The following is a 13,506-nucleotide window of genomic DNA, read 5'->3' as shown; positions in this document are numbered from 1 at the left end:
TACACCAGGCAAGCAAAGATATATGTCACAATGGCAGAGCCTGCAACTGTATTTTCTGTTCTTCCTTTCATGCCTTGAATGCTTTGGGAAAACTGCAGAAACCTTTGTTTCTGGCAAAACTTACATTAGCCCCATTTCACCGATGAGAACACGGAGACATGTACTGTCATACAGTCAGTTCAGTGCCATCGCCGCTCCTGGCATCCTCCTCGCCCCCTGAACCTGCCCCCCACCCCCCAGAGTCCCCCAGCCCACTCACCTGTGCTGTGTTGGTTCCGCAGACTCGGCGGTGGCGAGGACTGGGCTCCCTCTTCCGGAGGGTGTGCTGTGTGGCGCTCCCACTGCAGCTGCTTCTGCTGCTGTTCCTCCTCCTGCTGTTCCTGCTCCCCATCAGGGAAGAGGACCGCAGCTGCACCCTGGCCAACAACTTCGCCCGCTCCTTCACGCTCATGCTGCGCTACAATGGCCCGCCACCCACCTAACCCGCTGGGGCACACAGGTGACTTTGTTCTCCAACCTCCAGCAGTCCCAGGGCCCCTCCTGAGGATGCCCGCCAGGGAAACTGGAAACAGGGGCAGGCCAAAGACTGCAGAGCTGCATCCATATCAGTGCTGTGTCAGCATTCCCAGAACAGACTTACTTTTTATACAGTGTTGTCTTAGTCTATTTATACCAAATGTGTACTACATGTGACTAGGGAACAATGTCTAGAATTTTTATATGATCTGTATGTAAATGCTCAGTATGTATTGTTTCATATATGAGGTCTATCTGGAGTTGGGAAGATTCCTAGCAGTGTCTCCCTCCAATGGGATTTTGTGGTATTGTTGACTTGGTCTGCAGTCAACTCTAGAAAGCAAGAACAATAACCTGTCACTTTCATGGCAACCTCTTCTCCAAAGCCAATCCCAGAACTCGGATGTAATGAAAGGCCTCTGAGCTGCAACGCGGAAGAGCGGCACAGACCCTCACTCGGCGCCCAGCGACTCTGGCTTTATGCATAATGAGAACAAGTATGCTTGTCTAGTTTTAACAACCACAGAGAGTAGCTGCCACGTACGAGAACTAGAAATGGCAATGACCAGAGGCAGGTACAGTGATAGCAGTGACAAGTGACAGAGCGATATCAAGGGAGAAAAAGAAGAGCTGCAGAGAGCAGATCCCTGAACTAAGAAAGTACAGCCGCGTGGAGGCATCGCGTGCGGGAGCCCTAACCCCAGCTCTCAGCGGCTTCTGATCACACGGACCTATGAGGACTGTCCCTGGTGATGACACCGAGCCCCCGTGAAACGGTGAGATCCTGTGCTGTGTGTTTCATTCAGGGAGAAAGGGAAGAAGACAGGCTTTATTTTTAAGATTTCCATGCAGAATGGTGAGGCACACTCCGTGAGCAGCACCCACTAGCAGTGCCCAGGAAAGATGCATTTCCTCTGTCGCTCTTGGACTGAGTTTTCATCATCGAGAGCTCAAGCTGCAGGACAGAAGGGAAGCGTCTGCCATGCCAGGGGCCAGGGATCGAGGGTCCAGGACAGAGGTGAGAGAATCTGCTTTGGAGTTCGGCCTGTCTCAAGGGCTCTCCTTCCCCTTCCCAGAAAGGACTCTGGAGACAGCAGGTCCACGGGGCCAAGGAGGTCTCACGTGCATTCTCATATGGGACTAGGGCCCAGGCCACCCAAAACCAGGCCCTCTCCAGCCAGGTGTAGGCGAGCTGGGCTCCATGCACCACCTGAGCTGGGGCTGTGGTGACTCCACGTGAGTTCCCAAGGCCAGAAACTCATCCCTTCCTTGCCAGGGAACTCTGGGATGGTTCCTAAGTGCTTAGCAACTGGATCATGTTTGTTCTAAATCAACACTAAATTTTCCCCTTAAAAAAAATACTTAATGCCCACTCTTTACAAATGCATTTTGTCTGTTCAACTACAAATAGGAGCTTCAGAGGGGATTTCCTTGGACTTCCATCTGGCTTTGGAATCATAAGGTATTATAGACCCAGAAAGGCCCTTTAAGTAAAGAGGAAACTGAGGCCCTAAGAGGGCCTGACGCCCAGCACCACTGCTGTCTCACACACACTGACCGTTGGCCTTTCACCGTGAGCTCTGCCCTTGGGAGCCCCGGCCCTCGGCAACCAGGATATTCACAGGCAGGAAACCCGTGCTGCCAAGGAGAGCCCTCGGGCCTGACTCAGAAAGCGTACTTTTGTTTTTCTTTTAACTCGCCTGTATTTGTTACAGCTTTAAGCAGAATGTGACTTGGGAAGTATATTTCCATCCACAAGCCTGGCTCTGAGTTATTATTATTATTATTGTTATTATTATTATTGAGATGGAGTTTCGCTCTTTTTGCCCAGGAGGGAGTGCAGTGATACGATCTCGGCTGACTGCAACCTCCGCCTCCCAGGTTCAAGTGATTCTCCTGTCTCAGCCTCCCGAATAGCTGGGATGACAGGCATCTGCCACCACACCCAGCTAATTTTTGTATTTTTAGTAGAGACGGGGTTTCACCATGTTGGCCAGGCTGGTCTCGAACTCCTGACCTCAGGTGATCTGCCCGCCTCAGCCTCTCAAAGTGTGGGATTACAGGCATGAGCCACCATGCCTGGCCTTTTTTTTTTTTTTTTTTTTTTAAACAGCTTTATGATAAGCTGTAGGCTTATAATTCTGCTCCTCCAAACAATACTTTTCTCTGGAAAACAAGCCCTGTGGACGCTCCATCCTTCCATCAAGTTCCTTCCCTCAAGTTGCTTCAGTTTAACTTATTTCTACAGGACCAGTACATGCAGAATTGGCAACTACAGGGGATGAAAAGTTCAAAAAGTAGATCCTACAACCCTGTGGCTTGGTTTCCAAATATCTGGAGAAATATGTGATTTCATGGAAGAAGAGAAAGCACACTTTTCTCCAGATATCTGGAAACCGAGCCAGAGGGCCGTTCTCTGCAGGCGACCATCTTACTGGAAAACCAGGGGCTGAGCGAGCCCAGGCAGCCATGCACAGATGTCCAGTCCTGGAAGTCAGAGCTGTGGTGCAGGGGGGCTTGCCAGGTTTCTACTCTCCTGTGTCACAGGTGAGAAAGCTGAGGCCCGGAACGGGGAAGAAACTGATCCATGGCCACACAGTGAGACACAGCAAGGCCAGAGCCCAACTGGCCGCCACGGCCCTCAGGCGGTGCCCTGCTCACTGTGGTGTGATCCCTGCGTGTCGGCAACTACAGGAACAAAACAGCCACCGGGCATGTGTGCAGCCTGTCACATATGCCACATACTGGGGAGGGAGGAGCTGGAACATGCGGGCGGGGATGGGGATATCTACCTATATTTTTAAATTTTGATAATGATGCCATCAAGTCTGCTTGTCTGCATAACTGTTTTTTAAAAAAGAATTGCTATTTTCAGTACTTTCTTATAAATATACTTGTAATATGATGTAACAGCCCAATTACTGGTGCTTCCACGTGCAAGTGCAATCTCCTTTGCTTAAAGTCGAGCCAGGCGATTGTTCTTATGACTTTAGTTTCTAGCCTCTTTAACAGCCATGCAGAGCTTTAGGTGCTGCTTGAAAAGGTGGCGCTGTGGCACGTGTGTGTGTGTGTGTGTGTGTCTTGTTCATCTGTCTCCAAAATGAAAGGGGTCTTAGAGTTTATAAGAACTGGTACTCTGATGGCCCAACACAGGGTGTGTGTGTGCGTGTGTGTGTGTGTCAGAGAGAGAGAGACAGGAGGGGAGGGGAGGAGGGAGAGCGCGCCACCAGTGGGTCGGTTGATGAATTAGTTATCCCTGCTTACCTGTCCCTCCCACCCCTTTCTTAACCCATTTTCTGTATGTGGAAAGGCACACGTAGCACCCAGAGGGTGTTTAAAAAGAAGAGCTGGGAGTGGGTGGGATGGGCAGGTACTGACAGCACATGAAGCCAGGACCCTGGGAGGTGCTCAGTAGTGGCAGGACAGAGGGAACACTGACAAGGGAGACAAAGAACATGCTCCCTTTGGTGCTCGTGGGTGCGTGACCCCCTTGGGTGGCACTTTGCAGCCTCGCTTTGTATAATTCCCCCACGGACACCTGCCCCCAGGGCTTGATACTGTTTTACCCGCATGTTTGAGATGGAACACTGAGGCTTAAAGATATGAAGGCCCTTGCTCATGCTGCAGTGGGTCCAAACCCACAACATGGGGCAATGAGGACCCCAAAGCCCAGGCTGGAGGGGGGCTTGAGGCCGGTTCTACCAGGTTGCAGTCTCTGTAGCCTCTGGGAATGGAGTTCCCTGGGCAAGCAGGCAGAACTCCCTGCCCATCAGCTTGCCTGGGACATGGGCAGAGTGGAGCATCCATATGATTCCCCGAGGGACTGGCCCTCAGCTCTGAGATGAGTCGCCACCAGCAGCACGTTCCCCTGGGCCATCCATCATTATCTTCACATTGCTCACCTGGAAGATGAGCCCCTCTAATGTCTCACGATGAGGTCCTCAGTCATGAATGACAGAACTCCACACCCCCAATGCCCAGCACAGGATAAGAGCTTTGGCTGTGCTTTGTTGAATTACATTAAAAACCCAAAGGCAAATGTGTTTCCTGACACCCAACTCCCTTCCAGAGGAAATGGGTCATGGATGACCTGACCCAATTCCATCTCTCAGGCCCCGTTTGCCTCGGGCAGGTGGCTGGAGCTCCCTGCAGGGCCCAGGGGTCCAAAGATGCTTGTCTCCGGGCAGCTTCAGGGGAAGGAAGCTGGGGACCCTCTGCAGCCTGGGGGCCACAGAAAATGACAGGCAGAGGGCAGAAAAAGGCCTGAAGGTGGGCAGTTTGTGCTAACCAGGAGTTCCCTAATGGATTTTACTGCTGGCAAACGGGGACCGGCGGCATCATCCTGCCCTGCTTTGCAGGGGATGGGAGGCTGGGGCTGCCCACAGTTAGGGAGTAAAGAGGGGATCTTAACTCTTCCATTAGACTGGAGCCAGGCCTGACTGGGAGGCCGGGAGGCTTTGCAGAAGCTTTGGGGACCTGCACTTGATGCTGGTCTGGCTGGAGAGGGCAGACAGGGAAGTGGGCCAGAGGGAGTCAAAGGCAAGAGGTGATGTCAGGCTCGATGCACTGAACTGTGTTCTTAAAAGTGGTTAAGATGCTAAATTTTATGTTATGTTTATTTTACCACAATTTGAGGGTGAGAGGAGAGAGAGAGAGAGTGAGTGCAAAAGAGAAAGAGAGAGAGAAGAGAGAGAAAAGGAGGGAGGGAGGGAGGGAAGGATAGTGAGAGAGAAGAAGAGAATGGGAATGGCAGGCTGTACCTTCATGGTTCCCAACTTTCCTCCAAGGACAAGCACTAGTGGCAAGCTTTCACTGACCAAAGGCGAGTGAAACAATATGAGGGAACGCCTTGAGTTTTTCTTTCTATAGGATTTATTTCACCCAAATGCTGACTCTTCATTCTAGGATTATGTTCTTCCTACTTCAAGGGTGCTCAATGGCCTTTAGGAAATGAAGAATGGGTAAAGGTGGCTCTGTCTTCTTTGATGGTTTCTATTGTGTTTTGGGAGCCCTCATTGGACAAAATAAAAAGTTGCCAACTCTATGTTGGTTTTGCTCCCAATACAGTGTTCTTCCTGAAAACACATGCCGTCTGAAAGTTTGGGAACCCGGGAGATGGTTGGAGAAGAGAGCAGCTTGAGGATTGCTTAGTGCAGGAGTCCCCGAGGGAGAGAAGGAAAGAGAAATGGGAAGAGGGACATTGCGGAAATTTGTGTCAACCGGGCTCAGCGGAGGCCAGGAGCCTGCCAGCTGTGGCCCCCCCCAAAAAAACAAAACAAAAAACCAGGTGCTCACTGGCCCTGCCTTCCCATTGGCCATTTGGATGCTGTCCGGGATCTGCGGCTTTCTCTCTTCTGGTTGGTGGGCAGACGTGCCCTGTGCCTCTTTGCATCTTAATCCAATGCAACAAGCATTCTCCAGCCTGTTGTCAGGCTTTGTGCTGGGAGATTTGGGGTGAGCAAAGCCCAGTCCCTGCCCTCAGGGTGCTCGCAGATGAAGAAAAGGGTTCGTGCCATTGAAGATGCCCATCTGGATTGTGGTCATTGCCCTTGACTTTGCCTATCTGCCTCTCCAGAGGGGGCAGGCCCACTTCACAGAAACTGGAAGAGTCACACGGGGCAGACAGTGGGAGAGCTCAGGACAGGGCATGAGAGTGTCTTGCTGCCTCTTGGAGGCCACCATCATGACTATGAACCATGCTGGGCAGAGGAAATGGGTCAAGGCGGCCAGGGCAGCCTGGCTGGGCAGGGAGAGGACCTGGGCATGGCAGAAGGAGGGGAAAATAGACTGACTCGGCCTCAGGAGGTCAGAAGGATGTTGGGCTGTGCTGAGTCTCAGAACAACACAGCTTGGGAGGCTCCTGGAGGCTTCAAGGTGAGGCCCAAGGCTAAGGCAGTGGATGTTGATTGTCATTTCCATTACTCCAAAGCCCATTTTTCCCCACTGGGGATTGTCTGGGTTGGCATGTACATCCCAGTGACCAATGTGTCCATGCTCAAGGATAATCTCTTGCCCTTTTCTGCCCCCTGCCTAGGATTTCTCCTCAGAGGAGGGGAGCTGAAGGACCCCCCAGGGAGGCTGTGCCTGTGGCTGTCACCCCAAGGTGCCAGAGGCTTCCTTTGGATTCTATAATCAGAGTATTTTTCACTGGTGTCTGTAGTGATCGCCAGGGAGCCTCTGTGTCCATAGCCCAGTGGGATCCTGCCCTAATTCCCTCTCTCATGGGGACTCAGCCAATTCTCACCCCAATCTGATTGTCACCAGTCTAGGTCAGCATTGGAGGGAGGTGTGGGCAACTACAGCCCTTGCTGCTTCCAAGACAGACATCAATAGTTGATCACCAACCTTTCCCACTCCCTACTCTCCAGCCCAATGAACATCACAGTCCTCAAAACCACTCCAAGCAGCTGCCAATCAATCATATTTGCATGTGAGCAAAACCTGTTTGACATCCGTACACCTGTACCAGCCCTCTTGGAAAGCTCTCAATTCTGGCCTCCTTTTCTTTTCTTTCTTTTTTTTTTTTTTGAATGTATGTTAAAATTAGGATGTTCCCAATCAAAAATCACTTTTCCTTCATCTAGTACTTGGGTGAGACAAACTAGCCCCGGAAAGCAGACAATGGGATAAACTGCCAGGTAGGACTTTTAGGGGAGGCAAAATGGATTAGGAAATGCTAAGTTCTCTGTTGAAAGAGGATACCTGGATTTTTTTAGGCTGTCAGAGGTGGAGGGCTTCCATAGACTGTCTTGTTCCAACTTTGTACCCATTTTACAGGTTAGGACTCTGAGACCTCAGTAGTTCTTGTTTGGCCAGTGAGCTCGGGGAGTTAGTTCCAGGAGTGGGGGTCGGTCTCTGCACCCTCTGGATGACAAGGTAACATTGCTCAGCACTAGACAGGGTTGAGTTGGACCTCCGCTGCTGATGGGCTGTGTGACCTTGGGCCAGTTCCTTGCCACCTCCCCGCACCTAATGATAAGGAGGGAAGTCAGTCCTGGAACGTCTAGTGCTCCTTGAAATATTAGGAATTCTAGGAGGGTGCAGGTGGGCTCACATCTGGAAGAGAAATCTCTAGATTCAGCCACAAGTAACAGAATCCCTCCTCCCCCGACCAACTTTGGCTTAAACCAATGAGAGACTTTACTTTTCTCTCCTCCTGAGAAGTCTAGAGATAGGCGGTTGCTGGTGTCGTCTCCTCAGCTTGTGGATGTCAGAGCCAAGGCTTTGCAACTCTCTTTCCTTTATATCACAGTCACTTCATGGCCCAGGATGCTTGCTGTACCTCCAATTTTTCATCTGGGTTCCAGGCAGGAAGGAGGGGAGTGAGTTAGATGAATCTGCCCTCCTCATGAGGAGTTTTCCTAGAAGCTCCACCAGCCACTTCGGTTCTCATCTTGTTGGCCAGGATGGTGTCACATGTTTTCCCCACATCTGCAAGGAGTCTGGGAACATGCACCCAAAAAGATGGGAGCCTTCTAGTAAGAATGAAGGGTAGGGTGGCTTGGAGTGGGACTTAGCTGTCTCTGCTACAGTTGGAGGAAAAAACCGGGGTTTGTCCTGACCCTCCATGCCTTGGCCGTATGCTCCTTATGCGGAACTTGAAGGCATCATCCATCATCCTTGCAGGCCTCCACCATGGCCTGCCACCTCATCTCAGGGGTCCCTGAGTCCTACAGGTCTACCCAAAGGCATTGTAGACATTCTTCCTGCAAGACTTGGGAACCGACAAATAGGTGTGCCCTGCTTGCTAGAGTTTTTGTGCAGGAACAGCCCCTCCCGTCTTTGTCCTGGCCGTGAGCACCAGGGCTAAGCTTTTGAACACTTCCTTTATGTTTGGATTCAGCCCAGGCAATGCATATTTGCTTTCATTTCTTCTTGAGCTTGAGAAGCTCCTGGGTGCAAATCTTGGAAAATGAGGATCTCTGAGCCCTTCTAGGCCAGCCCTTTGTTTTCTAGCAGACAATTGAGGCTTTGAAAGGGAAAGTGGGTGCGGGCACCCCACAGGTGGCCCTCATCACCCAATTGCCAGTGCCTGCAGGCTCCTTCAGCAGAGGCCCAGAGTCAAAGAGGACTTAAAACCAGCTGTCATTTCTCTCTTAGCTTCTGTGTATGAGAGAAACGCCTTCTGTTTTTCAAAGTAAGAACAAGGAGGAATTTGTTTCTAAAAGAACATTAAAACACAGGCTCGGGGTTTAAAAGCAAGTGGTTCAGCGGGATGTTCAGGGCCTTAAAACACAGTCAGCGGGACTCAGCATCTCCCAGCGCCTGCTCTCCGGTTGTCATGGTAACACCATCCCCAACCCAACCACCTTGTCCAGCCGGGAGACAGCAATCACAAGGAGGGACCTCAGTTTCCCCTGAGGATCCTGGGCTTCCTTTCTGAAATGCTTGCTTCTGAGCTCAGCAACCAGGAACACCCGGCCAGCCCATCCCCAGCACCTCTGTGGAGATGAGGGACAAAGTCCTACGGCCAGTCTTCCTGTTCAGATGAGAAAGAGAGGGAAGGAGGCATACCCCGAGGGCCTGTAATATGGTCATGACACTTTCAAAAAGCCTGTGTGCTATGGAGTCATGATCGGAAACCAGGTACAGAAACCAGAGTGCGGAGGGTCAGCAGCCTGCCTCAGAGCAGCCAGCTAGGGGGTGAGTGGTAAATGTGGGACTTGTACCCAGGCAAGACTGACTCCAAGCCCGATGCTCCACTCTATGGAATGTTCCCTGGGCCTCAGTTGCTTTCCTTTCCTTTGCAGGCTGCGGGCTGCTGTCACTCTGGCAGCTGGTAAGCTAGCTGGAGGGCGACATTCCAAAGCAGGGGCAGTAGGGCTTGTGCCCACTCCCGCGGGGAAGTCTGTTGACTCCTACCGCTGACGGGAGCTGGCAACATCAGGATGAGGCCCCAGGGGATGGGAGCAGGTACCCACTGACTGTCTACCTTCCCACTGGAAAAGCACGGACAGGCCAGCGCTTGGGGGGGCAGGCAGAGGGCAGAGTTGGCTTTGCGTGGTCTCTGCCTGCTGAGCAGCTCCAATTCCTCTCATGGGAGAAACAAGGAGGCAGTCGCTTGTGCATATTCCAGAAGTTTTATTGGGGAGGAGGAAGCAGACAGAGGAAGCTGTGTGTGCGTGTGAGGGAGTGGGCGGCGTGTGAGGGAGTGGGCGGCGTGGGAGGGATGCACGCGTATGTGAGCATAACCTGTGCGGGTACTACACACACATCTCCATGCAGAAGCACACCTGGGCAGCCCTGGCTTCCAGCATTGGGCTTCAGCACAACAGACCCCAGCCTGTGGTCTCTCTGAACCCAGGGAGACCGCATTAGGCTCAGGGCGTTTTCCCCGAGGTCCAGAGTTTTATGCCTCTCCCGGGCATTCTCCATAAAGAAGGGAAGGTCAGATGACCCCTTAGATCTGTGTCATCTGGGAATTTCCTTGGGCTGGTTTAGAAACGATGCCCTCTCTTTTTCTCAGGATAGCAGATAACCTGCTGTGAAAGAGGGCTTAATTCTATGGGTCCTAAATTTTCTCCTTTCTCTCTCTCGTTCTGTATGTGTGTGTTAGGAAAAATGGTAAGTTTCCAATACCATCTTTGAGGGAATGATTATGTTTTCCCTCCATTTCAAGTCCAAAAGACCAGAGCCCTCATTCCAAAGGGCATCCACCCAGATAGATTTTTTAGTTTCATTTGTCATCCCTCCCATGGGAGGGCCCCATGTCTCCTCAGAAACCATCCTGGGCCAGGCGCAGTGGCTCACGCCTGTAATCCTAGCACTTTGGGAGGCTGAGGCAGGTGGATCACGAGGTCAGGAGATCGAGACCATCCTGGCTAATACAGTGAAATCCCGTCTCTACTAAAACACAAAAAATTAGCCAGGTGTGGTGGCGGGCGCCTGTAGTCCCAGCTGCTTGGGAGGCTGAGGCAGGAGAATGGCGTGAACCCGGGAGGCAGAGCTTGCAGTGATCCAAGATTGCACCACTGCACTCCAGCCTGGGCAACAGAGCAAGACTGTCAAAAAAAAAAAAAAAAAAAAAAAAGAACCCATGCTGGATGCAGCAGGTGGGGCAGAGTGAGTTTGGCCTGCCCATGACTTCCACCCCTGAGATTGTGAACAAGGAGGTCTGGGGCAATGCTGAGAATGTTTTTGAAGATACTCCCAGATGATGCTGATAATCACACGAGATTGAGTGCTGCGATCACCTTGAGTCCAACCTCCGCATAAACGCAGTCCTCATAAACAAGTTCACTCTACAAATTCACTCTACCCTAAGCTAAGTCTATGTGAGCAAACTCACTTCATCCTTTGTACCTGGAGACCTGGACCTGATACTGACCTGTTCATGTAGCTGGAATGGTGTATTTCATGCAATGTGGACCAAGCAATGGCATGGTGTGTGTGTGTGTGTCTGTGCGTGTGTGCATGTGTATGCGTGTGCACTTTTGTGTGTATATGTGCATGTAGATGCTGCATAAATGATTTTTGATGTCAAAGGCAAACTCATTCCATTGTTTTAAATGTTCTATTATGTAAACAATATGCAGAGGGACCATATCTACTCTTGTCATATTATTTGTGATGGTAAAACATGCATTTGCAATAAATTAAGCTTTCTGGGAAGGCAAGCAGTATTGGAGCCAAACGACTGTCTCGGAACATGTGTGTGTTATCTCGGTTCATATCAAGTCCAAAGCCGATGGAGCCTTCCCCGCCATCCAGGGAGGAACACCAGGACCCCAGAGTTTCTTCTTAGTGCTATATTTTAAAGTTGCATTGACGTTTTCCTCCCCTTCCTTTTGTGCAAGTTGGAAGTAGCAGTGTTCTAAAAGATGGTTTGACGTTTTTGCTGTTGTTTTATGTTTTTAAAAATGTATCTGCTTTGTGTTTAGAAATAAAAATCTCTATTTTGGTCTATGAAATAGTGTGTGGTTTGGAAATTCGTTTTCTGAAGTAAAGGAGTTTGTCCAAGAGGTTATGAGAAGAAAGATGACATGTGGCTGAGGCTGACATTTTAAGATTCTGACTTCCAGTTCAACCTCGTTCATGCGGAGGTTAGACTCAAGGCGACAGCAGCACTCAATCTCACGTGGACATCAGCCTCATCTGGGAGCATCTTCGAAAACATTCTCAGCATCACCCCAGACCTCCTCGTTCACAGTCTCAAGGGTGGGGGTCATGGGCAGGCCAAGTGGATACTGAAAATTCTGAAATGTACTCTGAGTGCATTTTGTAGAGAAACAGCACCCCCAATAGATCCAGGCACTAGCCCAGATAGAGGTAAAAGGAGGCCTTCCCAGCCATTTCACTCCCAACCCCAGGGATCAAAGCCCCACCAGGACAGTTTGTTTAACAAAGAATTCTTGGGTTTGGCTATCTGGTTTCTTAACTCACAGCGCACTGGAAGCTGCGGAGGAGAAAGGGAGGACTCTGCCGGATGCGGGAGAAGCCAGAGACACCGTCTTGACTTTTGAGGGCAGGTCTAAGAAACCGGCAAGTAAACCCAGGAGCTGCCACAGGCTAACAAAAGCGCCTAACGATGGCCTTGGTTTGCCAAGAAAAGGAAAGTGTAAGTCAGAATCTTCTGCTTACAAAGGCACAGAAGTGTACCCTTCAATTCAGAACACCGTCATTAGAAGGATTTAAAATAAAATGGTTTTGCCTCTTGTTTAATTTGTTCTCCCAAGTGAGAATGTTTTAAAAATCTGCCATTATTTTAATAACGTGTGTAATACGTTTCCTAAGTTTTTCTCATCTCTGGGATCTTAAACCCTTCTCACCCTTTGGGAGGTGGGGCGGGATGGGGGGTGGGGGACTTGAGTGAGAAGCATTGTATCTGTAGCCCCTCACTCCTTACATGACTGGTAAAGCAAGAGACAAAGTTTTAGTCTCCATATGAATTCAAGTGGAGTCCAGAGCAGGGCATGAGGCTTTGAACCACTGGTGCACAAGTTGCTACAGGCTGGAAGTGGTGGCTCATGCTTGTAATCCCAGCACTTTGGGAGGTCGAGGTGGGCAAATCATTTGAGGTCAAGAGTTCAAGATTAACCTGGCCAACATGGTGAAACCCTACCTCTACTAAAGATGCAAAAAAAAAAATAGCCGGGTGCGGCAGTGCACACCTGTAGTCCCAGCTACTTGAGAAGCTGAGGCAGGAGAATCGCTTGAACCCAGGAGGTGGAAGTTGCAGTGAGCAAGCCAAGATCATGCCACTGCACTCCAGCCTGGGCAACAGAGTGAGACTCCATCTCAATAATAATAATAATAATAATAATAATTACAGTTTTTGCCATCAAACGTAATAGATTTGGATCTGGTTCAGTGGTGCATGCCCTAGAGTTGAACACCATTCAAATGAGTCTCTGAGTTTTTGACTTGGTGAAGCAGTTCTGTAGAGAAAGGGCAAAGGGTGGGAAATCTGTTCTATTGGGAAGAAGGAGTGGTCCTTGGTTTTTCCATCTGCCTTGTTTAGGTTGCTGGCACTCCTATAGCAGACCCTGCAAATGGAAGAATCACTTTCCACTGTCAGGCTGCAGCGAGACCACTGCTGGCTACAAGGAATTTACAACTGAGGGAGGTGATTTCACCCAGCGTATCTGGATCCATTGTCTAAAGTCTTAGAGTAGTGTTAAGTACCCTCCCAGAAACATTTGTGAGTCTCGTGGCCCTGAATAACGAGAACCCTTACCTTCTAAGTAGTTGTCCAAAAAATAAAGCAGCATGTTTTTTGAAGAAAGACAGAACTCTGTCCACTGGGGTGCTCTGCCTTTTAGGTCTATATGGAATTGATCACGGCATAGCCCTGTTTAGCTGATCTGAAGAAGTCTTAATCCATATAACATAAAGGTGTGCCACGTGTCATTTATGTTAACTAAACGTGGTATACATGTTTATTTCTACAGCAGAAGCATCAAACCTGGGGTCAGGAACTTCAGGGTTAAAACACTGTTTCAGTGAGAAAACTAGATTCACCCTTCCTTGTTTTAATTTAGCACTTTTTGT

The 13,506-nt window shown here is 50.0% G+C and overlaps 1 protein-coding gene and 1 pseudogene across 9 annotated transcripts in view; both read left to right on the top strand.

The window, feature by feature from the left end:
• Window positions 1-11,426, top strand: part of SYNE3 (spectrin repeat containing nuclear envelope family member 3) — a 106,473-nt gene extending 95,047 nt beyond the window's left edge. For 5 of the 9 annotated variants that reach the window (XM_045396930.2, XM_065549330.1, XM_045396931.2 and 2 more), the window contains one exon: window positions 282-11,426. In XM_045396930.2, the coding sequence (XP_045252865.2) occupies window positions 282-482 (201 nt within the window). In that variant the 3' untranslated portion in view covers window positions 483-11,426. The remainder of the gene's footprint in view (window positions 1-281) is intronic. The other 4 variants (XR_010588619.2, XM_065549328.2, XM_073998162.1 and 1 more) reach the window with 1 other exon arrangement.
• LOC102134866 (putative uncharacterized protein encoded by LINC00341) lies at window positions 2,986-11,426 on the top strand (annotated as a pseudogene).
• Window positions 11,427-13,506: the final 2,080 nt, after the last annotated feature.

This window comes from Macaca fascicularis, chromosome 7, assembly GCF_037993035.2.
Source record: "Macaca fascicularis isolate 582-1 chromosome 7, T2T-MFA8v1.1".
NCBI classification, from domain to species: Eukaryota; Metazoa; Chordata; class Mammalia; order Primates; family Cercopithecidae; genus Macaca; species Macaca fascicularis.
This window is presented reverse-complemented; position numbering and strand designations above follow the sequence as displayed.